The sequence below is a fragment of the Cydia strobilella genome, chromosome Z (assembly GCF_947568885.1).
Source record: "Cydia strobilella chromosome Z, ilCydStro3.1, whole genome shotgun sequence".
Lineage (NCBI taxonomy): Eukaryota > Metazoa > Arthropoda > Insecta > Lepidoptera > Tortricidae > Cydia > Cydia strobilella.
The window spans coordinates 15,004,746-15,032,117 of NC_086068.1; the positions used below are offsets into that span (position 1 = coordinate 15,004,746).

Genomic DNA, 27,372 nt, shown 5'->3' on the forward strand with positions numbered 1-27,372 from the left:
TTGTATTAATATGGCTAAAAGTATTTACGGTAAGCATTATCGCTTACCGTACTTTTCTTTCCACAAGCAACTAATACTCATCGAGACAATTCTAACAACTCCAAACACAATTAGTTTGTAATAAATTATCACAGAGATCCTATAATCACTTCCTGTCTCCATCATCAGATCAGCTCCATGCCATCATAATAATATTGCATTGTCATCCGATTTACATATATAAGCAAAATTTCAGCTCAATCGGAAATCGGGAAGTGGGTCAAATTTGACTCACACTAACAGGGCAAGTAAAATAAAAGCTTGTAAAAACTCAAGTATATCTGAAAAAAAAAAAGCAACACGAAAATCACAAAGCCAAAGAACCAACTTGATCTACATAGTAAATAGTTTATATTCAAAATACTATGCTACGGCCCTGAGAATGCTCCTTTCTGTGAACCTGTACGTCGTCCTTGGCGGTCTAATGGTTAATAGCCACTATAGGAGACTATACCTAAAGCAAACAGTGCAAGGAAATTAAACATGTTACAATATAATAAATATCGTAAATTAAGTATTTTATTTCAGAAAACGATACAATATAGCATAATAGTATAACAACAATACCATACGGATATTTTAATTAAACTATAGTCTGTTACATTAAAAAAAAAAAAAAATTACATTAAAATAACCTTGTCCCAATGAATTAATCATCTCTCAATAAAATAGGAGGCAAAGCTCTAACAGTGGAATTGAATTGAATAATATGGGTAATAAAGTATTAAATCAGACATAAAACAAGTTAAGGGGCACAAACAGACCGCCGCGCCGAGTAAAACGGTCGAGTGTAAATGTGCAGACCAGGCAAGCATTACCAATTTACCACCGAGCTGTGCGTACTGTACGTGTACACACGAGTGGCCGGCAGCATGCCCGTCGGCAGTCTGTGTCTGTGTGGCTGTGGCCCGCGGGCTAAGGTGTTCGTTCGCCCGTAACGATGTAAACAATTATGCAATCGGTAATTACACTACATTACATATTATTAAGCAATAACACAATTACTTACATCAAATGATTAAAACGTTTAACAAGCTACTGCCTGACAAGCAGTAGCTGGTGATAGTTGCTTTCACCAAACAGTTTCAACTTGTTGTATACACAGTTCCTTCAAACAGGAAGATGTGGTAACAAGTTTTTATTTAACCTAGTTAAACGAAAGATTATAGTTTGTCTTTTTAGTAAAAGTGCTTAACTTATTCATTTTATTTTTTGCAATTTTCACATCTAATTTCAATTAGGTATACAAAAGCTTAAAAACAGCGACATTTAAAAGTTAAAACCTGTCAGAGTAAAATAATAATAATATCATAAAATAATAATAATAATATAATACAAATTTACGCCAGATAACTAAAAATAAAAATGCAGCATGAAAACAAGAGAATTCTTCCTAAATATACCGACACAAATCTACAATCAAGAATGTTGCATAACACATTAGAATACTAGGATTAGGTAATAATCAAGTGGCGTGACAACACAATTATAATTTTATGAACATAGGCGACACCAAATGACCCAATCGACCGGGGTACCTGGTAAGCAATTCATCAGTTACCAAACCTACAGATTATCCTGTCAGATTTTACTCAAAAATAAATAACATTAGATATTAACGTTAAGTCTGTCCACTGATTTGCCAAGGCAAGTATTCACTAGTATTATGCGACCATGCAATCGTTCAGTCAAATATGAGGTGAGATATGAGTACACCGTAGCTTATAACTGTGTTACCTAAAATTCGTTGTCACTTTTAAAGTAAACACTAGAGCAATTGGAAAAATACTGCGCGACTCCGCAGCATTTTCTCCAATGGCTCTAGTCTTATAAAGGGATGCTAGTTATCTGTATTTTGATTCATAGTATGTTTATCCAAATGCTTTACAGATAGCAATAATTAAAAAACAAAAAAACAAATGTACTTTATGAATAATAATCAACGACTGGTAAAATCCATAGATCTACATGTAAAATCATCGCTATTTCGGTGCAGATATAGGGTTTACTCTGTAAGAATAATTACTTACAATGTTTTCGATAAAAAGCCGCAAACATCAAGATATCACGAACTTAAATATCAGTTATATAGCCGCATTTCTGTCCATAAGCCCAGCCCAACTACATTCCCAGTAGTTAACACCAAAATTTTGTTAACTAATAAAAACAGCTTATAAATAGTATAGTATAAAATAAATATAGAGTACATTAATAAATAATGATTTGTCGATTAGTGTTCTAGTAAACTGCCTTAAAGTGATCAAAACTAGTCGGTTTTCGACTGACTTGTTTGTTCCTTCATATAATTAATTCAAATTACAATTATCAAGATAAGATTCATCGAAACGTTAATTTCTCCTTGACTATTTCAGTTTTTGCACTTGCACAGGTTGAACTGTTTTTATTTTTAATTACTTTTAAGGCAGTTTACTGAAACTCTAATCGACTTATAATTATTTATTAAAATTTTATTATTTATTCATTGTTTATACTGTTTAATTAGTATTTAACTCTAACAAAATTTTAGTCTACTGGGAAAAAAATTACCACCCACCCACCTTTTACCAGTTTGGTTCACCAACTCAGTTTGGTTCGGTTTGGTGGTAACTACTGGGAATTGTTTTCCCAGTAGTTACCACTGGTAAAAGGTAGGAAAAAAATTCCCACTGATAACAACTTGGTGGTAACTAGTGGGAATAACCCAGGATTAATAAACAAATTCCACTGGCCTTATTCATAAAACGCTGATATATAATTCATGACAACCATATAATGAGGCTCCCCATGTCTGCTAACGACACGCCTATAAATTAGCCTAAGAGCCTCGGGAAACTCGAATGACATTCTCTCAATAAACTTCAAATAGGCTAAAACAATACAAAGACGTTATAAGCAAAGTGCTTTTTAGACTTTATATGAATAAGACCGTGTTTTTAATATTGTACAATTTTACATACCAAGCGCTCCCTCGGCAACCTTCTTGGAAAATATTTGGTGTCTGCTCGTTAACGAATAATTAATTTTACAAATGCCCTACTTTATACAGTATACCATGAATGCTATAAAACCTCTACATATTTATTAACGATTCGAATATGAAAGCGGAATTACTCAAGAGTGTACATTATATTAACTCTAATTTTTAATAATGCTTCAATGTAATACGAATCCTAAATTTACAGCGACGTTGTCACACTCATCCACGATATTTTCTAAATATTAAAGTCTTTACAGATATCTCTCTATATCAAACAATTGTGACACGAATACACATAAAGAGAAGCTATCAATTAAATCTTTTTACAAACACTTACTATTTATACGGTTGATTTACAAAAATGATTACTTTACATACATGTTTTTGGTAGCAAATGCTTAATTTGACCCAAAAGAAAACCAATAATAAATGAAACAATGTCGAGGAGTTTTATAAATCAAGAGCCGGGAAATAACGACTTATGCATCAGGCGAACGAAATCGTAGCAGAAAACAGGTGGATCGTACCGGTTGTTCCATGGAAGCGGAAGGGGATTGTCTAGCATAGTGACACAGGTCTCGGCAGGAGCGTATCTCGATTGAAGCATGGCCGGAGGGCGTTAAACGAAGGTGAAGCTGCCATGTGCGAGGAAGAGGCGTTGGGAGTGGTGTAACTGCGGTGAGTGTGAGGCGTCCGGTCACCGCGGCAGCAACGATACCGTTCACATGAGGAACTTGCCGATGATGATGCCCAGCAGGGCCATGGCGACGGCGGTGGCGAGCCACGGCATCATGGTCGTCTGTGCGTGCTTCTCCGGCCCGTACGAGTGGCGCCGCGCCGCGCCGCGACCGTCGCCTCCCGCTTGGCGCAGACGCAGCAGCTCTTCCTGAGACAAACGAACACAACATGCAACGTATTACTACTCATATTTTACTCTTATTGTTGACAAGGTACATGAACAATAATAACACTTTTTTTTAATATTTTTTTTCCTTGGCATTATTTGGATCAAAACTTATAGTACGGTAAAACGGGGTGGTTTTAGGAAAATTTGGAGTTACTTTGATAGTTTTAAAACGGCCATAAAATTACTGTTCGTCTAACTAGTTAGATCACTATATATTAATGTTCGCCTACTGTAAAAAATCTCGCATAAAAATATATTATGGCTTAAAACTAAAATTTCAGTCGTCCTTGCATTTGAAAGCCTAGTTTTACGGTACATAACGCCATAAGCGGTATTGACACAATTATTAAAAAAACATTGCATGGCTTTACCATTGCGCTGCGATAGGCGGCGGCGGTGGCATGGGATATGCGAGGGCGACTTGAGTGACATTTTCCTTCCTCTTGAATTATTAGACCTATAAGTTTTTAGGGTTCCGTACCCAAAGGGTAAAAACGGGGGTCCCGTTTTTACCCACTGTTCTGTGTGTACTAAGACTCCACTGTCCGTCTGTCTGTCCCCAGGCTGTATCTTATGAACCGTGACAGCTAGACAATTGAAATTTTCACAGACGATGTATTTCTGTTTCCGCTATAACAACAAACACTAAAAACATAATAAAATAAATATTTAAGTGGGGCTCCCATACAACAAACGTGATTAATTTGCCGTTTTTTGCGTAATGGTACGGAACCCTTCGTGCGCAAGTCCGACTCGCACTGGGCCGGTTTTTTTTTATTTTTGCGATGATAAGTGCTGGTTCAAAGGTTCTTTAATTGTTAATATGAACCAACATAAAAAAACCGGCCAAGTGCGAGTCGGACTCGCCCACCGAGGGTTCCGTACTTTTTTTTAGTATTTGTTGTTATAGGTTCTCTATCCCGGTTCATGAGATACAGCCTGCTGACAGACAGACGGACAGAGGAGTCTTAGTAATAGGGTCCCGTTTTTACCCTTTAGGTACGGAACCCTAAAAACATACCTACCTCTTCTATACCCGCAACTTAAGATACCTACTAGGTAGAATAGAATCATACCGTCAACCGGGGTAAAAACCGGTACCGACATTTACCTGATAATTTCTTGAAACCGGGACCGACATTTACCTGATAATTTCTTAAAACCGGGACCGACATTTACTTGATAATTTCTTAAAACTACGCACACAAATTGTATCAGTAAGTAGCTTTTCTATTGTTATTGTCAATCGCATGGGGATAAGTTTGCCTTTGTACTTTCAAATGTATATCTGCTATAGTCTATTTCTTTAGAGTTTAGGTAGTTAAATAAATGTAAACAATGTTTTTTTACATTTTCGAATACTTGAAACATTTATCAGTTAACCAACCAAATAGAAAACTGCCTGGATCTGTCCCTCATCGTTCTGGCTTTAAACTGTTTAATTTAATCGTGTAATGTTTTCATCTACCCTTAAATGGCCTAACATTCCGTCTAGTTACTCTCTTTTTAGTTTCTTTACTAGGGCGAAATAATATTATATTACAATACTGAATCACTATTGATTAATCAAAGCATCCCGATATATTCTTATTAGCAAAATAGTACGATTATAGCAGCTTCATTGTAATACCTCGGCCACATACTCGACGAGTGGCATGGGAACTAGGCAGAGACGTAGTGTGGCCGCGATTTTCGTCATCGGCCGCCATACTGACCTACATACTTCCCATACCACTCGTCGAGTGTGTAGCCGGGGTATTACGTTGAACAAGTAAATATATCGTAGTAAAACTTGTGATTTTTTTTATAAATAAATAAATATTATAAGGACACACACAAATTGACTAAGTCCCACGGTAAGCTCAAGAAGGCTTGTGTTGTGAGTACCAGTGGGCGTAGGGTGAACTAATATAGCCGTAGGCGAAATCGCATATGCGAGGCCCTTTTCTTTCACTGTGCCCGAGGGCGCCAGGCCGTAGGCGATGACTCACTTCGCCCACGCCTAGCTACGCCACTGGTGGGTAGTGGGTACTGACAACAACAACGATATATATAATATACAAATAGGTACTTAAATACATAGAAAACAACCATGACTAAGGAACAAATATCTGTGCTCATCACACAAATAAATGCCCTTACCGGGATTCGAACCCAGGACTATCGGGAGACTGATCGTCACAGTTATGACACATCGAGTTAAAATAATTGACTTGAAGAATATTTTTGCCCAATAATATTCCTTATTGTGGTTTGTGTGCATTTACAATTTGGATAGTTTTTAAGAATTTATTAGGTAAATGTCATTACTGGTTTCATCCCTATTCATCCCGCCATCCCTATTCACCCCGGTTGACGGTACTTATTTTCTCGATGTAACTATGCCCAAGAACTATCATAATTTTGGGCATATTATCACTAAACGAAATACAAAGGAAAAAATGGCCAACGCCTTTTACTTTGGCTAAAAAGCCAAAAAAATGTCTACGCAATATTTATAATAATTTTCGTTTATAATAACAATAAAAAAAGTAAGATTGTTTCTTTTTAGGGTTCCGTACCAAAAAGGTACAAAAGGAACCCTTAATGGTGCGACTCTGTCTGTCTGTCACATTTCTAAATATCTCGAGAACTACTGAAGCTATCGATTTGAAATAGTTATGAACAGCGCTAACCTTAACACATTAGAAGTGTAATTTTTTTTTTATTAATTATGAAAAATGCCGAATATAAAGAGGGGGCAACAAGTCAAACTCTAGTTACTAGGTCGAGTGGGATATCATTTGAAAGAGCTCGAATTGAACATTACAAAACAATTTTTTATTTGTTTTACATACTGAAAAAAAAAGTGACATGAAGGAGAATGCGAAAAACAAAAAATAACCCCCCCCCCCTTTTCTCCGAAGTTTACCAAACGAACATTTTTTAAAATTAACATAATAACATTATCATAAATATTACAGGAAAAATAAAATCACACATTTTTTTTTATATTTAATACAGGAAATTTCACGGAAATATCCATGTAGTGTAATTATTACGTCATAAACAATCAATTAAAACCATTTTCAAAAATTAGTCAAATAATGATACAAATTTCAATGGAGGTAATTTGTACTAGTATTAGGACATTGAACCCCAAAAGGTTATTGTTAAACCTCCAGTCATTTACAAAATTTAACATAGCGGCACAGCAACAAATAGCCAGACTAGATATAAATAGCTCATTTAAAAATGAAGATCACGATAAAAAGAGGATTTCGCAGTCGCATATATATATAGCATGAGGATTACACATTCAACTCGCACAGGTATGATGACCTTGATGATATGATGATGGATGATGTACAACATACAGTTAAGTCCGTCGGACGATATCAGCTTGTCAGTTAGAACAAAAATTTGACAGTTCCAAACAACTGACACGCCGATATCGTCCGGCGGACTGGTAATCAGTGGGCCCCTTTATTAGCGTTTGTTATAGTGCGCTTGCTGTCATCGCCTAAATATTTTATTCTACAGCACCCTTACGTAATGGGACATTAACGGTGAACTTCCGTTTGGACCAAATACTTTTCGCCAAATTTCACTTCCCAACAAACTTATCGCAAGTTTCATTTCCCAAATGAATCTTTAGCAAGTCTACACTTCACATTTAATTTATTTGGTCAAATTATCATTTGGCGTCATTTTACTTTGTCAAATTTTATTAAGACAAAAACTTAGATAGCAAACGTTTTTTATTGGCTAATATTATATTCCAAAAAGCTGTGATACAACATTTCGCAAATATGGCAAATAGGCATCTTTATTTCATTTTTTATCTAATTTTATGTGTTAGAATTTTTATATTTCATCTACTCAGATCACGAGCTTTTTGCATTTTACCTGAGAAAAAAATGTCCCCAATTATTTGGTCCATTTAGACACGTTTTCAGTACAAGCTTCTATGACCATAACCTGACGGACTAACAAAAATATTATGAAATTATGGGGACACTATTTTCTCGTATTAGGGTGGAAAGATCTCGGCATTCTGGGCGGGGGCCCGATTTTTGAATTTCAAGCGCTAGAAATTGATCAGTCGTTTCCAATTCTATTAGTAGAATTTAAATGCCTAGTGGTGGAGATGGAGTTATTGAAGGGAGCAACACGAAATCAAGCGCTCGAAATTCAATATAAAAAAAAAAAAACACAATTCTTTAATGCAAGTTGGAGGTACAGGTACAGCTTTATATAGAAATACCCAACTGATATGAAACTACACAGGCATTCCGAGTATAAAACGAACAAATTGTAAAATATATTTAATTTCAAAAATAACGACTGTATAATTCAGTATCATAAACATTTACTATGTTTACTATGTTTTATAATCTAATTAATGGCAAAGACATATTTTATACAATAGTAATTAACCATGAAAATGTGAAATCCATATATATATTTTCATGAATGAGCGTAGTTCTGCAAACGTGAACCCCGACATACATTTATACGTTACAAAACTGGAACTTCACGGTAACCAGCTGGTTCAGTTGAAGCTTGACGTTCGCTCTCGACTCGATCGCTGTCTATCTCGCTCGCACTGATATATTGGTGCGATAGAATGAGAGATTTTATAAAAATAACCAAAATGATGAAAATAACCAAGTTCGGGATTATTTCAAATGAAAGCAAAAATTAAAATACTGCAGGCTCTCTATTGGGATGTAAATCGTATGCCATGCAATATTTTGGGAAATGTAAGTTACGCGTAACGATACATTTGACTAAATAATACTTGGTAAAATGAAACTCGACTAAGTAATTATTTGAACTAGTTTTGCCGATAAGTTGTTTTGTCAAATATTTTTTGGGAAATGATAATTTGCGTAAAATAGTTTAGGGTGTGATACTTTGGGAAAAGTTTTTCGCCCATTCATTATTAAACCGACATTAACATCTATTAAGATGATTCGAAGTAAAATGAAACAATACACAGTATTAAGGCATCTTGCTTACTGTTGCTATAGCAGAAAGTGCTCCTAGTTTAGTAGACATTTGATAATTTCTTTGATTACCCCGTTTTCGAAGCTATCCCAATACGCCTTAGATATAAGTTCATTAAATAATGCAATATGTCAAATGCATGTCGAACAGCAGGGACTGACAAGAGGTCAGATTTAAGCATATTTAATAAGTTAATATTTTTTTCTCGAGATCGTCTGTGTGGAGTTAGTAATTTGAACGGGTAGGTAGCTTATTTTTATCCAATCTGCTTTCAACTGATTCCCCATACAAACTTCCTTATTTGAGGGATAGCTATAAAGATAAAGCCTGTACTTATTGGCAATCATTCAGAGCATATGCTTACATCAATTATCAGGCGATACATCAATTATGTCACTTCCACCCCGCACCGCACCCTCTTATAGGGTGATTTTTAGGGTTCCGTACCCAATGGGTAAAAACGGGACCCTATTTCTAAGACTCGGCTGTCGGTCTGTCTGTCACCAGCCTGTATCTCATAAACCGTGATTAGACAGCTAAAATTTTTACAAATGATGTATGTATTACTATTGCCGCTATAACAACAAATACTAAACAGTACGGAACCCTCGGTGGGCGAGTCCGACTCGCACTAGTCTGGTTTTAGCTTAAAACTGTCCTATGTCCTTCCTTGGATTCAAATTATCTCTGTACCAAATTCAAATTAATCGGGTCAGCTGTTAAAGCGTGAACAGATAACAGACAGACAGACAACACACTTTCACATTTATAATATGTATTAAGTATGTATGGATTCCACGTTGATTGTTAACAGATATTTAGGTGTCAGCAATCGTAATGCAGCAGTAAAGTAACCCTTTTTAGGGTTCCGTACCCAAAGGGTAAAAACGGGACCCTATTAATAAGACTCCGCTGTTCGTCTGTCTGTCTGTCTGTCACCAGGCTGTATCTCATGAACCGTGATAGCTAGACAGTTGAAATTTTCACAGATGATGTATTTCTGTTGCCGCTATAACAACAAATACTAAAAACAGTATAAAATAAATATTTAAGTGGGGCACTCATACAACAAACGTGATTTTTTTGCCGTTTTTTGCGTAATGGTACGGAACCCTTAGTGCGCGAGTCCGACTCGCACTTGGCCGGTTTTTTTAAGTAGTTACACTTCTATATATAAATTATAAACTGAACGTCAGGACGTTAGCCGCGTAAGCTGAAGACGCGGGTTCGATTCCCGCCTCGACCACCGGTGGACTTAATCATTTATTCTTTAGCGTATGATATCTATTTCAGTTTATAGGTCAAATTTAGATTCCAAGATTTGACTAACTAACATACAAATACATAAGTATATAAATTACATACTAACAGGACAAGTTAAATTAAAGCTTGTAAGAATTGAACTGACAGACAGACAGACATATTTTGGTGGCTTCTGTTCCTCAACATAGCAACGGAGCGGCAGCTGACGTTCACAAAAGTTCATTACACATTACCTTGACCATTGTAAGAGTTATCGCCCGGGACGCTTTTGCTCTTATCAATCATATGATAGAAATCTGTTGCTGGCTCGCGGTCTATGAGAATCCATGCGCATGACCGGTTTGATTTCACCACTTCGCATTGCATCATAAATGTTTTCTGTATTCAGTAGCAGAACTATAACATGCTCATAACAACAAGCCCAATTTTCTTAACAATAGTCGTGCGTAGATCTTGTATTAAAACTACCAATTCACTTTGCGCATTGCTTCGTTTATAAAACAAGTATACCTTAGTACGTCTTTTCTCACAATCCCTTTTTTGATAAACAAATGTGTTATGAGCTTATGAGAATTGTTAATTTCGATTACGCTAGTCATCCTTATTATTTTGGACACTATGTCTGCATCTTTCGTATAGAAAAATAAATTTTCTCAAAAATGGACGGCAAAGTCGACGTTGCCGGTTAAAAAGTAGGTCGCGAAGTGCGTTGTTTATGGTCAGTCAAAAAATTAAAAAGTTAAAAACATTGCAGTCTCGATTTCGTGACTGCAATGTTGCATACAAATTCCATTGACATTTCTTTTATTACATTGATATACAGGATTAATTATAAGATTACAAAAAGTTCAAATCGAACATAACCTCGCGCACAGGCCTGCCGCCAAATCTGACAGTTCTCTCTAAAAACTAAAATGACCATAGATACAACAATCAAAAGTATAAAGCCAGGTACATACTACATGTAATTATCAGTAGTATTAGGCCACATATAGGATATTAACTATCGTGATGCTTACAAAGTGGCCATATCAAATGCAGGCAAAGGTCCATTAAATAGCCAAACAGATGATCAGAACTTATTATTATAATGTTGGTACCGCGACTATTTAGGTGCCTCAAATAGGTTGGCGTATTTTCAGCAGAAAAATACACTTCTATTTTTAATAAATAAAAAAACGGCGGCAAAGCAAATCTTATTACTTTTTTCTGTGAAAATGTATACATAAGAACGTTGCTTTTGTAAAATATTTCTATTATATTTGTAATTATTGCTCCATTTTTGAGAAAAGCACTATATATGACTCGGCTGGAAGGCTACTTGCTGGCTTCGGATTCAATTAAACGGACTCCCAAGGTCGTCCGTTTAAAACGAATCCTCAGCCAGCAAGTAGCTACTTCCGAGCCTCGACAATAATGTACTATTACTAAAATAGCAAGAGTTATAACCGTTTGGGTTGAACGGGCGTTAATGATTATGCATAAATAATAATATTAAGTTCGACACAAATCATGTGATTAACAGTTTCTTGAACATAATATAAGTACATATTATTAGTCCCTTTTAGGGTTCCGTATCCAAAGGGTAACAACGGGACCCTATTACTAAGACTCCACTGTCCGTCTGTCTGTCTGTCTGTCACCAGGCTGTATCTCATGAACCATGATAGCTAGACAGTTGAAATTTTCACAGATGATGTATTTCTGTTGCCGCTATAACAATAAATACTAAAAACTATAGATAATGTTACGGAACCCTTTGTGCGCGAGTCCGACTCGCATTTGGCCGGTTTTTATTATTGCCGATATTATTTATGATTAGGTCAAATTATTGCAATTAACATTTCTTTGCTTATTCGTATTGCGCGTTTGGTCTTCCGACGGGTAAACTATAATATATGTGACCGAAGATAAAACAAATAGGAAGTTGAAGTTGGGTCTGCCCAGTTGATATACAAATGTATGTTATGTTATGGTAGCCGCGCAACCATACTATACTAGCAAATACTAATAGGAAATACACATACTGAAATATTAGAGCTTGAGGTTTGTTCAATATATTTTCGCAAGGCAGCATTTGTCTTAGGGTAAAACAATAGCAAAGCATTTATTTCAGTTAGGTCAAATGTCAGGAATTAAATAAATCGAAAAAAAATACGCGCACGTAAAACTCACTTTTAACTGTAGATTTTCATGTCTAAGCTTGCTCTCCTCCTCCCTCAAAAGAATCACCTCTGACGTCGCTTTTTGCAAGTCGCTTTCAGCATTCTCCGATTTCGACAAAGTCTGGAATTGTATAAAAATAAAATAAAAATAAATATTCCCAAATTCATCACACAAAAACCGATTATGACTAACTTTACAATGCAAATAATAATAAAAACATGCTATTTAAACGTGATATAAAAGGTAAATATAATCTGATGTTGCTTTATGTGAATCCTTTTGTTCGCCGATTAAGGATAACTTTTTCAGACACATTTTAAAAAACCTGTTTAATAAACGGCACTTGCCAATTTATGGGCAATTTGATATTGCTCATGAATTTGATATTTGATTTGATTTGCATATTGCAAACATGAATGGCAGCAGGCAGGTCAGGCAAAAGTGCTAGGTGCAGAAACTTGTATCTACGAAGTTTTAATGTTGCATTGCATGTGATGTGCTGATGTGATTGTGGACATTAATGAACTTATGGCAACGTCAAGCCATTGGAAATGAGTAATTTATAAATAAGCAATGACTTTTGAAAGCGTGACAATGTTAAATAATGAATATGAGTAAAATATCTGGTTTAAATGTTATGTACTGTAACTGGTGTGATTTCACAATGGGGAACACCCAAATATTCCGAAATATGTTTTTCAGATTTTTATAACCACGATTTTTAAAATCCCGATTTTTTATACGTCCGAAATATCAAAATTACGATTTTTAAAAACACGATGGAAGAAAATCACGAATGTGCTATTTCCGAAAACTTAAAATCCGATTGTCACTTGACCGAAAGCTTAAAGTTCCGATTTTACACTTTTCCGAAAATATTTTTTTCCGAATTCTTTAATTCCAAAAAATCATTGTCCGATCGGAAATAAAATCATTCGGTATTCAGAAATTCGGTCTTTTGTAAAGTCGCAAAACTTAAATTCGTGAGATTCAAATGAACACTCACGTTTTAGTAATGATTACGGGTGCCTGTCATGTTAAATTCGGCATAAAATATTTTTGGCATAAAAATTCGGCATAATTATATATAAATAAATTCGCCAGAACCGCGAACCCCAAGATAACGAACTGATGCCAGAAACGTGGGTTACGTTTGGTTAGGTTAGCAATGCGACCTCCAAAAAAACGAACTGTTGCCAGAAAAGTGGGTTAGGTTAGATCTGCGACCACCAAAAAGTGCGGTAGGTTAGGTTAGAACTGCGATCCCCAAGAAAACGAACTGCTGCTAGAAAAGTGGGGTAGGTTAGGTTAGAACTGCGACCCTCAAGAAAACGAACTGTCGCCAGAAAAGTGGGTATGGTTAGGTTAGAACTGCGACCTCCAAGAAAATGAACAGTCGCCAGAAAAGTGTGTTAGGTTAGAACGGCAACCCCCACAGAATAGAATTGTTTTTAGAGAAGTAGGTTTCGGTTAGGTTAGAACTACAACCTCCACAGAAGGAACCTGATTACAGAAAATGAATTTAAAGAATTGGGATATTTAAAATAGGAATCACGTCAAATCGGAATTTAAAATTTCGAAATAATGGCAATTCGGAATTCGTGATTTCATAAATCGTAAATGTTAAATTCGGTGTTTGTCACTATCGGAATTGTTATAATCGGAATTATGTGGTTCGGAATTCACAAAATTCGGCTTTTCTGCTTTTCGGAAATATAAATCTTAGTGATTTTTATTATTCGTAATTACGACATTCGGAATTTTGATGGGTTTTTGAGCATTTAAAAATCGGAATGATAAAATTCGACATTCTAAAATTCGGCATAAAACTTTTCTAAATTATGTAGCCTTCACAATGTACTTATTGTTAGCTTCCGTTCTTCGAGAATATATAGAACTTTAATTATTAATTTTGTCAACACGAGCAGGACCTGTTTCTCCTTTTCGGTCACGCAAATTACATTATAGCTATAAAAAAATATATCTTCAACGATTGCAAGATATTGTTTGTGTTCTTGTGAAAAAACACAAAATGGGCTGATATTACCAGATATTACATCAAATAGTTCAACACGAGTGTTAGATACTCATACCTATATCAGGGTTCAGGGTAAAAGCGTCTAATAAGGCATGTATAGGTATATATTCATGTGATTATTCTGATTATTGGCCAATTTGTCCTATAAAGAAGTTAAGACGATGAACAACCTAATTGAAATTAATCGCACCCTTTCACTATAACGTGCGCTAGCGAGATTTCCTAAAACACTTATAACTTATAAAGGTGCGTAAAATTCAGCACACTGCGTTAATATTTAACCTCGTGCGATGAAAATCAATGATCGACATCACAGCGACTTTAATTCAAATGCCATTTGTGGGTGTAAAAAATAGAATAGTTGAAGGTATGCAATCTCGGTGTATGGAGACGGTAATAAAAATTTCTTAATGATAAGAAATAAATAGAAAATAAGGGTACCGTAGCAACCGTGTTTTCACTTAAAGGTCCAGATGTGTGGGCACCGTCCTTGATCTTAGGCTCGTTTTGAACTAGGCCTTCTACGGCGTCCTGTAATACAATTTTAACAATGCCAGGCCTGGGGACTACTCGTACCGATTCTCGAATGTCTTCTCTCTCCGTTACCTCACACACAGATATGTAATGAAATGATTCACGATTATGAGCAATAATGATTTCACACAATCGTCATCAACAATGAGTGCTTTTCGGTATGTTTAACGTTACAAATGAAGTGATGGTAGAAAGGGCAAATAAAACATTAAAAATGCTCACAAACACTGTCAAACACATCTACTTTTAAATTATGATATATGAGTTTCTTTCATGCAAGGTATTGTTAAGCGACGTAAAAAATCTGCTATAAGTCGAAGACCAAACACTGTAAAGGGAAGTATATATAAGTGTTTGTATGTGTTAGATAGTATTTTGAACAGTATGTATAGGTCAAAAATGGATGAGCACTACCTTTGATGGAGCCTTCGCGTCATCTGCAACCGCAACTCGTTTCTTAGATACTTCGTTTTGTGCCGGGACGTCGCCGGCGTCCTGTAGGAGGTTTTATGTCAGGTACTTCAGATACATTTGCACAAATAATAACATACATATACATAAATAAATATTATGAAACAATATGGCCGACGTATATGATAATTATAAGGCCTATGGCCAAGGGGGGGGAGGGGCACACATTTTTGTTCCGCTTTGGCATTAGCTGAGGGGTGCAATTTGTAATCTGAAATAATAAATTAATAAATAAATACATATGGATCTTCAGATTACTTACGTTGAGATTAGTTCCGCGAGGCGTTTCAAATACACATTTTAGCTTGTAGTCCATAAGCTGATCGGGACTAGTTTCCTTCCACTGTGAAACAAAATCAAATTTGTAGGATATAGAAGTAATATAAGTTTTTATTCAGAAAGAGACCTGTAGTAATTATACTTGCCACTTGATCTATGTTTGTCTTGCCCTCGGGAGCAATAACACTCTGAACCATGAACTTGTGTTTGTGCTTGTCATTCGGGTCAACAAACACCGGCTGTGGAGTGACTGAAAAATAAAAGTACTGCGTTAGCTATTGGAATCAGATATCTCGGTGTAGTGTAGTTAAACGTTGTCCCAGAAAAAAATTACGCATTTTTATTTTCACAAAATCTTACACAACAGTTAATAAGTTTAAAAAAAAAAGTTAATTTTTGGTACAAGCTTTTATCGCTGACTGTACTTTTCTTTCCACAGACAACAAATACTCATCGAGACAATTTTAAAAACCCCAAACACAATTTTAGGTTGCGTTGTTTTATCACAGAGTTCCTATGACAACCTCCTGTCTCCATCATCAGATTAGCTCGATGGTACCATAATATTGCATTGTCACCCGACCTAAATATGTATGCAAATTTTCAGCTTCATCGGAAACCGGGAAGTGGGTCAAATTTAACTTGCAAGATTTGACCCTTACAAACATGTTACATACATAGGTACATTGCAAGTTAAATAAAAGCTTGTAAAAATAAACTGTTTGATGGTAAATTCTTGTTACAAATTTAATAAACATGTTTTGAGTCTTTGACTTTATAAATTTCGCAATTAATACAGAAATTTCGTAATTTTGTTGTAATGGCTGCCATCCGGTTTTGTACATAGGACTGTTATTAATTTTTAAGCTTTTTTCCATTTCAACTGATATGGCGTTAGTTTTATGATTTAAGAGTTCCTGCTTCATACAAGCCCATTATTTTTCAATGGATCGTAATTCAGAGCAGTTTGGAGGAACAAGGTGTTTTTCCACAAACTCGATATTGTTGACTTACTCGTTTTATAGCACAATCGGATTAAGTCTAACCTCGAAATCCTTCCAAAGTTATAAAATTTGGTATGTATGTTAATTAAAGGTCTCTTTTTCATGTCACTATTTGACATTTGGGGACCTCGAGGAATCGCAGCCATCTTGGAAAATGTGTACCATCCTGGAGTAATTTGCGTTTTACTCTAAATATACGTTCTCTATGAAAATATGGTGTAAGGCAACATTAAAGCTTATTAAATTCTACACAAAACAGTCCTAGATATCTTTGCGGAAAAATACATCTTGTCATAGAAAATAATAGCTGAATCCAGATTTAGCGCTTATACCCTTTCAGGGGATATTCTCTTAATATGAAACTTGGAGGAATATGAATTCCACTTTTGTCTATACATTTGTACACGTTCTACCCCAATATCAACATTTTACTCGACTGCGACTTAAACAGAAAGTAGGGTTATGGGTTTAAATACTGAAAATACTAACACACAAATACTAATACTAAAATAACACTAGACCCTACTCATAGTGTTGTGTTCCTGCTGGTGAGTAAGGTTGCCAGAGCTCGAGGGAGAGGAGTGTTAGGGTCGGCAACGCGCATGTAACTCCTCTGGAGTTGCAGGCGTACATAGGTTACGGAGACTGCTTAACATCAGGCGGGCCGTATGCTAGTTTGCCAACGACGTAGTATATTTAAAAAAATACTGTAGCTCAGGATACTGGACGGATTTTTTAAAATGACATATCGGTAGACTCCTCTTGCCCTTCACAACCTGTTTACACTTGTTTTATTAAAGAAAAATCAATACAGCCGCCTTGAGAGGACGCCGAATATAAAATCATATTTTTACTCCTAGCGCCTAAACTATTGAGTGGATTTCAATAAAGTAGACATCAGTAGATCCATAATTGGTACACGAGTGCTATGCAATACAAATTTACTAAAATAAATGGGGGAAAAATGTTTAGGACTTAAAAATGTAACTGCAAAAACAGATTTTAGGTCTTAAATGGGGTTTAAACAATAGTGACAGTAATGACATTTAACACCTACAATTTCAGGGATCCCTGTGTGTGTCATAAAATTGGAGCTTCTGGGACCACGGGGATCAAACGCCATCTTGAAAAGTATGTCTTTTTTGGTTTTTCTGTTTTTCTCGGAATATCTGGGTTTAATGTGAATACTGTGTATGGCGTCCTCCATTTATTTTAGTAAATTTGTATTGCATAGCACTCGTGTACCAATTATGGATCTACTGATGTCTATTTTATTGAAATCCACTTAATTGTTTAGGCGCTATAAGGAAAAGTATGATTTACTATTCGATGTCCTCTCAAGGTGGCTGTATTGATTTTTCTTTAATAAAACAAGTGTTATCGTGTACTTTTATTATGTACCTATGTTACAACTTCTTGAATAAACGTCTTTTATTATTATTAAGTGTAAGCAGGTTGTGAAGGGCAAGAGGAATCTACCGATATGTCATTTTAAAGAATCCGTCCAGTATCCTGACAAACATGGTGTACTGAATTTCAGTATTTAAACCCATAACCCTACTTTCTGTTAAAGTCGCAGTCGAGTAAAATGTTGATATTGGGGTAGAACGTGTACAAATGTATAGACAAAAGTGGAATTCATATTCCTCCAAGTTTCATATTAAGAGAATATCTTCTGAAAGGGTATAAGCGCTAAATCTGGATTCACCTATTATTTTCTATAACAAGATGTATTTTTTCCGCAAAGATATCTAGGACTTTTTTGTGTAGAACTTAATAATAGGGATGTACTGACTAGTCGCCGACTAGTCGGGAAAGCCGACTATCCGGCCACATTTGTAGTCGGCGACTAGTCGGCAAAATTAGCCGAATAGTCGGCACTATTTAATCTTCAGGAAAGATAAGGTTTTTATTTCAACTCTTTCAATTCTACTCTAACAAAAACAGTCTTTGATATTCTGTTGACGTTGAGAACCTCAACATTGAGAATACTTTGAGAATACAACGTTGAGAATAACAACTTGAGATTGGCTGGCCGCTGGAGCCGATATAGCCGCCGGTGTCGGTGATGGTGTCGGCGGTAGTTGCGGCAGAGAAATGGAACGAGGTGATGAATCGCTAGATTTAATTGCAGCGGCCAGCTGAGGCATTTGGTGTTTGTGTTTATATTTGATATGATTTAGTAACGAGCACTGGGTGCACCTCACTTTATTTGCATCGCCTTCAGCATCTTCAAAAAAAGTCTACACTCGCGATTGCCTTTTCGACATTTTTCGTATTTATTAAGAGCACTATATGTATTGTTTATTTAAGCAGTTATTACAATTTCTTGTTTTCGCTATGAAACACGAAAGGGCGACTAATAAATCACGAAAACTTAGGTAGACAAAACTAGTCATACGTAAACATGAACGCAAGACTTGTGCTGCCAGAGGGCCTACCGCGAACCACGTTCGACGTGTTGCATCCCTGTCACACTCACGTACTAATTTACAAGTGCGACAAAGAGGCAACACGTCGAACGTGGTTCGCGGTAGGCCCTCAGGAACGAGGCGACCGAAACGGTTCCGATTGCATCCAAACTCTGCCGAAACCAATGATCGGCCAAGCCGACTAGTCGGCCATCTGAGCGCCGACTAGTCGGCTAGTCGGCCAAATCACTAGTCGGTACATCACTACTTAATAAGCTTTAATGTTGCCTTACACCATATTTTCATAGAGAACGTATATTTAGAGTAAAACGCAAATTTCTCCAGGATGGTACACATTTTCCAAGATGGCTGGGATTCCTCGAGGTCCCCAAATGTCAAATAGTGTGGACATGAAAAAGAGACCTTTAATTAACATACATACCAAATTGCATTACTTTGGAAGGATTTCGAGGTTAAACTTAATCCGATTGTGCTATTATCGCTTTCTTGGATAATGGTAGATGTGGTTTGTTAGGTACTTTAGTTTATTTGTAGGTCTTTATAGAGTAATTTTTTTAAGGATTTTGCACTGTCCATTTGTACGTTTTGCACTTTTGGCTAAATATAGTACTGACAGAGTAATAGGCGTTTTTTGCAACGCAGCTCCGATGTTCTTCTCTGTATTATTTATTAGAAAACCCGGGCTTATGACCATTTCCAGTCCGCATCGTCTACCATAAGTTTCTTAGAATTGTTTTCTAACACCCTTTAAACTTCACTCCTAGTTTTTCGTCGAAATGCCTCGATTTTGTGTTTGTACAACATTTTTTGATGTAGTCTTTTCTGTGATGGCGATGTCTTCGAAAATGTAAACGAAAGGGATTTATTTTTATAAAGAATAAGCAAACAGTTTTTTTTTACATCATAACAGTCTCCATTTAAGCCATTTGCTCAGAAGTCTGATGTGCAACCTGTGCGAATACAAACGTATTTCTTTCTGGGACAAGCTTTATGTATAGTATACATATAGGTATTACCTAAGTGGCCCACAGGGTTTGACATTGGTGGTTTTTAGGGTTCCGTACCTCAAAAGGAAAAAACGGAACCCTTATAGGATCACTCGTGCGTCTGTCTGTCTGTCTGTCCGTCTGTCACAGCCTATTTTCTCCGAAACTACTGGACCAATTAAGTTGAAATTTGGTACACATGTGCAAGTTTGTGACCCAAAGATGGACATGTAACGTAAACAAATTAATTTTAAACACGGGGGCCACTTTTGGGGGTAAATGAGAAAATAAAAATAAAAAAGTTTGTCAAACTATATCGTGTTACATATCAAATGAAAGAGCTCATTGTGAGAATCTCAATTTTTTTTTTATAATTTTACGATAAATAGTTTAGGAGTTATTCAAGAAAATAGGCAAAAAATGACCATTCCCCCCTTTATCTCCGAAACTACTGGGTCAAAAATTTTGAAAAAAATACACAAAATAGATCTTTATTTCTATTCTATTTATTCGGACTTAATTACTTAGTTTTTGATCCGACCCCTAAGGGTTTTTTAAAGACATTTCATATAAAAAATACATTGTTTAAATTGTGTAATGTACGGAACCCTTGGCACAGAATAACTAATAGTACTACCGTACAGAAAATTCACTCCTTCACAAAAGCCAGATTTAGGTACAAAATTATACCTACACTCGCCGCCTGTAAGCAAAATTGAAACTTATAACCGCGCACGAACCGTTAATCTTCTTTGCGCGCCGCAGTTTTATGACCGAGCTGCGAGTGTCGGCACGGGGTTGTCACTTTACAAGTTTTTGTACCTATACCTACTGATTTATTGTTTTTAAGATAAATATGTAGGAATTACAAACGTAAACATAAAATTTTTAGCCGGAGATAGTATGTCTGATTCTCACGGAAGTAGGTATGCCACAGAAGTACTTATTCCTTTGAAAATATGTCGGTCAATGTAGTCCGGAATTTAAAAAAAATGTTTTTTCTGCTTCCTTGTTCTTCCGTTTATTCAGACATCCGTAAACAGAACATTATCTTTTATACAGATTAGATCGCGATTTAGGATTCGAAGCCATTGCGTATTTTCAATTTTGCGCGAGCGGCAGCCCACTGCCATACACCTGCCCGGGCGGTGCGCCGGCCAAATATACCTAAACTGCGCAGTGACACCCCCCTGCCCTTGGAATGCGAGTCCGACTCGCACTTGGCCGGTTTATTTTAGGTTTAAGAGCCCGGTAACGATTTTTGAGCAAAAATGTAAAATTGGTAGATTTAGTCGTGAAATTATACACATTTTGTTACGCAATATCTAAATAACAAGTATTGGTTTCTATTAGCACGTCTTCTCATCTTGCCTTTTAATAATGAGGTCGCGAGCGTGCGTCACCGGTAATATATGAAGAGAAGGGGGCAGTTTTTAAAAATACTTCAAAAAATTATGGTGGTAAATTATACAAATTGATGTATAAGAACAGTTTCAGTAAATGTTGTAGATTGTTTAAGTATCAAAATTACGTTGAAATTAAGTCGATTTTCAGAGTAATTGTCACTTGTTTTGAAGTAATTTCTGGAGAAAATTGATTTCGTCTAACTTTCATTTACACAACTTCAAAGTCATAATAATAAAAATGTAGTCTGTAAAAGATCTGGATATGTGTAATACAAAATTGCCATTCTTAGCCGTCCAAACTTTACGATATTTACAAATAAGATCGACAAAATCAGTGCTTTACGCGCGTTTACCTAAACGCCCATAAGAAAAAGAATCATTACTAATTTAGTGAGTCTGTTTTCAATAAAATTATCTGTCAACGGCAAGATGAGAAGACGTGCTAATAGAAACCAGTACTTGTTATTTCTATTACGTATCAAAAGGTGTACAATTTCAGCGACTAAATCTATCAATTTTACATTTTTGCGACTAAAATCGATAACGGGCTCTTAATTAAAGTTATGGATTAGGTAGTAAAAATTCAATTTTGAACACTAATAATATCTACCATTTGGTTATTAACACAATTTACCATATCACACACTTTACTTTCACAGAGAATATAGATTAGATAAGTACTGCAATAAAATATGACTCGTGTAATACATTTATATACAATGGTTGACTGGTAGAGAATGCCTCAAGGCGTTAAGTCCGCCATTTGTACTCTTTTTGTGTAAATTTGTGCAATAAAGTTTAAATAAATAAAATATACAACTAGCGACCCGCCCCCGCTCCGGCTTCGCACGGGTAGTCAACTAATTTACACAAAACCTTTAGAAATTATATATATAAACCTTCCTCTTGAATCACTATCAATTTAAAAAAAACCGCATCAAAATCCGTAACCTACTTTTAACGATCTCAGCATAGATAGGGACAGACATACATACAGAGCGGAAAGCGACTTTGTTTTATACTATGTAGTGATGATTAACAGAAGCACTCACTGGCTATGTCCACTTTGGAGTTTGGTTCCAGCACGCCAGAGTTGGGGCGCACGCAGTATTTCTTAGGCGCGGTAGTCTTTATCTTGAACAAAACTGTATCAGTGGTCGGGTTTATCAGCCGCATGTACGTCGTGTAGCCCTGCTCAAAGAGCCCTGAAAAGTCAACTAAAAATTTCAATAATAATGACTGTACTTTTGAGGGCAGGAGGCGACTGCAATATGCCCTACTTATACTAACTCGTGCGTTACACAGTGATCGCCGAGAAGCATACTTCTGACAATGATCGCAACATCAACTGACACCTATTTCACCAACTTGATTATTGACACCTGACACTGACTAATGACTAACTTGTAAATTTCTGGGCACGTAGGTAAGTAACCACGATACATAACGTTAATATTAATTGTTGGACCAGCAATGTACCATGAATTGTCAATGTCAGGCGACAATTGTCAACGTGGTGAAACGGGGCCCTGCTCGTAAGCGTCGTAAAAGTCTGAATGAGATAGATTTTTCGAACTTAATGAAGTTCACCACCACACCGATGCTAATTAGTACAAAGGGCCTACCGCGAACCACCTTCGACGTGTTGGCTCTCTGTCGCACTTGTAAATTCGTACGTAAGTCTGACAGGGAGGCAACACGTCGAACATGGTTCGCGGTATGCCTGTACTAATTAGGATCGGTGCTTCTAATAAATTACTGAAACAACACCTCAATACTTAGTCTAGAAATAAGCGTTACAATTATGAAGTTAATTTCGTCAATAGTGACTAAAGATCAATTAAATTGCATATACGTGTTTAGGCACCAATAAAGCAACATAAATAAAAACGGCTAAGTGCGAGTCGGACTCGCCCACCGAGGGTTCCGTACTTTTTAGTATTTGTTGTTATAGCGGCAACAGAAATACATCATCTGTGAAAATTTCAACTGTCTAGCTATCACGGTTCATGAGATACAGCCTGGTGACAGACAGACGGACAGCGGAGTCTTAGGTCCCGTTTTCACCCTTTTGGTACGGAACCCTAAAAACTAAATAATAATTGAAAGGGAACATCCGCTGCTCCAATCGCCTGCTTTAAGAGGAAAGGGGACGGTCGCTTCTTCATACAAACGAAGTTCCCATTTTCCTCTATGGATATTGACATTATGGAAAGTATTTTTACATTATTTGATGTACATTTACCATAGCTATGCCCCTACGTTTAACTTTTTTAGATTTTTTGATTATTGTAAAAATTAGGAGCCAAAAAAACAGATTTCGCTAGAGTGGTAACTTGTCCTTCCGATGTCGCTCTTCTCCAGGATGACATTGACTTAATAAATGGTGTTCAGAAAATGGTATGTCTCTCAATGCCAAAAAATGCTCCTCTATTAGTTTTACACAATCAATCAGATCAATGCAGTTTCTTCATCCTATCATATTGCTGGCGAATGTCTTCCTAAAGTGCAGACTATACGCGATCTAGGAATTATCTTCGACACAAAACTAACATTCGTTCCTCACATCGATGCAATAGTAAAAAAAGCTTCAAGTATGTTAGGATTTGTCATAAGAAACGGAAAGGTATTTCGTAGGATACAAACTGGATACAAAATAGTCTAGTACGCAGTAGTAGTAGTAGTTATGCAACTCATTGTCTTCGGATTGAAAGATTGCAAAAAAGATTTATGTGGCACTTGGCTCGATCGGTAGGTCTTGCGAAAAGATCTTTCTCTTATAAGGATAGGTTAAAACGTTTTAAAATATTATCTCTTGAGAGTCGTAGAGATCTACTCGATTTCAAATTTCTCACAAAGCTTATAAGAAATAGTATAGATTGTCCACAACTCCTGAGTAGCTTTCGTTTCTCAGTGCCTAGAAAAACACCGCGTTTTGCTATCAAGCCACTGTCTCGCCCCCAGCGCCGAACTGTTTTAGGGTACAAACTCCCCGGTACCATGCTGGAGCATTTTAATAAATAAATATAGTGACAAGTTCGATATTCACTTTGACTCTTTGTCCAAAATTAGAAATTTATTCACTAGTAAGTAGTTAGTATATTTAGTTCTAATTCCATATTTAGTTATATACTTAACCAGTCGACATCATGGTTGCGCTTTGCTCCTTATTCTACAATAATAAGGTGTTCAAATGTGTCGGCTTTGTTGTTGACTTTGCTTTTTTAATTACTCGCTTGTGGTGTTTACCAGTAATTAGTTATACATTTAGCATGTTATTAATGTTTGTATAGATGTAAGCCTCAATGTAATAACTGTTGGTGAACCTTAAAATAAAATAAAATAAAATAAAACTAAAATAAAAAGGTTGATCAGATACCGCAATGTAACGAAAATTGCATGCAAGTTCTTGCTAGTCTAAACTTCGCTTTACGTTGGCTCAGAATACTATGTTCAACCACTATTATTATAAAAGAAAGAATCCAGGCAAAAACAATTAAGTGCTTGAAAGAGTGTCTTATGTATTAATATATATATCGTGTATATTATCCTTTTCTTTTGGGTTCTAGTACTAGTGTAAGACAAAGATAGTATGATTCTCTCTGTCTCTGTTTGAAATGAGACAGTCCTTTGACAAACTATAAATATAATATTCAGTTTCAAAGTGTCAATGTTCTGAAGGATATTATCATACACTGCACTCTAGGGGGCATTTTGCGGGGACGTCAGTGGTCCTGGCATATCGTTGACAACCGGCGTTTTATGCGTAGCTCTTCCACTATGGACTGATTAGTAGATATAAGTGAGCAGAGGTAGTTGAAAGTGCTGACACAATTAAGTTGTTGTAGTTCTTTCTAAACTTCTTGGAGGTTTTTTCCAGTACACAAACATTAGCTTTGTTTTAGCATGGTTGTTAATTTGATGCTTTCGGCTTCTATTCGTTGGAACAGTCGGCTCATCTCCTCAGCGGAAGCCAAGAGTGTTGTCGTCAGCATAGCGCAGGTTGCATATTGTCTTCCCGCCAATCGATATACTGCCGTCCCAGTTCTCAGCGGCCTTGCTCACGATGTATTCGCCGTAGATATTAGAGCTTCGGAGACAATATACACCTGTCTTTCCGGTTTGAACTGATCTGACAACGTATTCGCGAAGCGTACTCTAAGCTGGCAGTACTTTCGGCATATAAGTTCTCTATAAGGTGTGCTAAATGAGCAGGGACACCCATCTCAGAGAGTATGTTCAACATGTTCGTCCATCTAACGCAGTCTTGCCATGTAACTTTTATGAAATAAAAATACGGTAAGAATATAATTCTTAAATACTTCTTTAAATTAAACCTAACCAAAAGAGACTAGAATCATCATTTGACACAAGATATATAACAAATTAAAATGGTGTGCCATTATGATTAACCTGTCGTATGCGCATGTCAAAAAATTGCCATATAAATAGCAATCGTGACAACTTCACGTTTAAGTTGAATGTATATGGAGCAGATCTGCTCCTAAGCATACGAAAGGTTAAATACCAGGTAACAAATACTAAATACAAAAACACCTTATTCTGACAGCTTTTAAGTTTATTGATTTATTTTAAAATATTATATGTCCGGTAACTCACCAGAACTATATTTTTGCATGTATAAAATGAAAGTGAATGGTACATTGTATGCTTCTTTCATAGGAAATTGTTGATATATTAAAAAAGATATCATTACAAGGATAGCTAGCTATGCCAAGATAGTAATCCAATTAAGAGTATCACAGCTTCTAGAATGACGAATGACCGTTTCCAAAAAGTGACTATCTGACTGGCCCATTGAAACCTCTAAAATAATAAAACAAGACCAAAAAAATATACTTATTGATAGGCACTTGGTGGATTCAGACACACACTCATGTGTTTGCAATTTCAAGCGTAACTGAAATACACACAATAAAACAAAACACACAATAATAAACAACAGCTGCCACAAATGGTCAACAATAATTTTTTTAACAAAATAATACAATTTATAGCATTATTACAACACATTTGTCTTCCTAAGATGTAATTATGACTTTATGACATATTAACCACAGCTTATCATCATTACATAGTCCTTTGTTAAAATAAATCACATGGAGGTTAAGGCTTCAATTTGACTCTAGCAGTAGCAGCTTTGTTTTGCTAAAGCCTATTTTGACATATCAAAAGGTACTTTCATATTGGAAATGGTGATGTCGTAGGACTTTTACACCTCTAAGTACTTATGTTACGCAGCACAGTTTAGTCAATAGTGATATCAACCAGTTCCACTTAATTTCCATTTATTCATCGCAATTGAAGTAAATGTTCACTAATAAACATTCGTACAGACACACACTAGCTATTCATATGGCAGATAATACGTCCGTGCCCGGAGCAGGCCATGCCTATCCTATTATAATAATATATCAAGGATTACTACCCCTTATCTAATATTTGAGCACTTAGTTTAGCTGACCTAAAGCAAAATAAAAAGGTATCGGTAAGTTTAATCGAGGAAAACAGAAAAACCGCACCCTGACAATACGCCGATATCTGGAAATAGACACTCCATTTGTCAGCAGTTAGCTCCCGACCTATGTATGATGCCCAAGTTTCAATGCGACGGTTTGATGCTTACGCGTCACAAAACATTAAACACTCACCTTTAAACTTGAGTTCATTTTGCGGCTCTATAGTTAACACTTGGTTCGGCATTTTCTATAATTAGTAATGCGGTAATTCGTTGGCAAAATTAACTGATTTTAGAAAATGACGGTTTCGTGATGTCGGCCACAGCGAACGATGAATGACGAATCCGACATGCGCATGCGTAATGTGCGTTAGTGTAGTTGTAGTTTTACCAAATACC

At 36.2% G+C, this 27,372-nt stretch overlaps 1 protein-coding gene across 3 annotated transcripts; it reads right to left on the reverse strand.

Moving 5' to 3' along the window:
* Nucleotides 1-540: 540 nt before the first annotated feature.
* LOC134754403 (vesicle-associated membrane protein-associated protein B) lies at nucleotides 541-27,372 on the reverse strand. Of its 3 annotated transcripts, none has more exons than XM_063690717.1 (8): nucleotides 27,167-27,372; nucleotides 22,547-22,699; nucleotides 15,813-15,916; nucleotides 15,650-15,730; nucleotides 15,331-15,411; nucleotides 14,824-14,913; nucleotides 12,354-12,464; nucleotides 541-3,902 (listed from the first exon to the last, which is right to left on the reverse strand). In XM_063690717.1, the coding sequence occupies exons 1-8, from the start codon at nucleotides 27,216-27,218 to the stop codon at nucleotides 3,738-3,740; spliced, it is 837 nt and encodes a 278-aa protein (XP_063546787.1). In that variant the 5' UTR covers nucleotides 27,219-27,372; the 3' UTR covers nucleotides 541-3,737. The 3 variants fall into 3 exon arrangements, with proteins under 3 accessions (XP_063546787.1, XP_063546786.1, XP_063546788.1); XM_063690716.1 differs by having other exon boundaries at nucleotides 22,547-22,711; nucleotides 27,167-27,356; XM_063690718.1 differs by lacking the exon at nucleotides 14,824-14,913 and having other exon boundaries at nucleotides 22,547-22,711; nucleotides 27,167-27,351.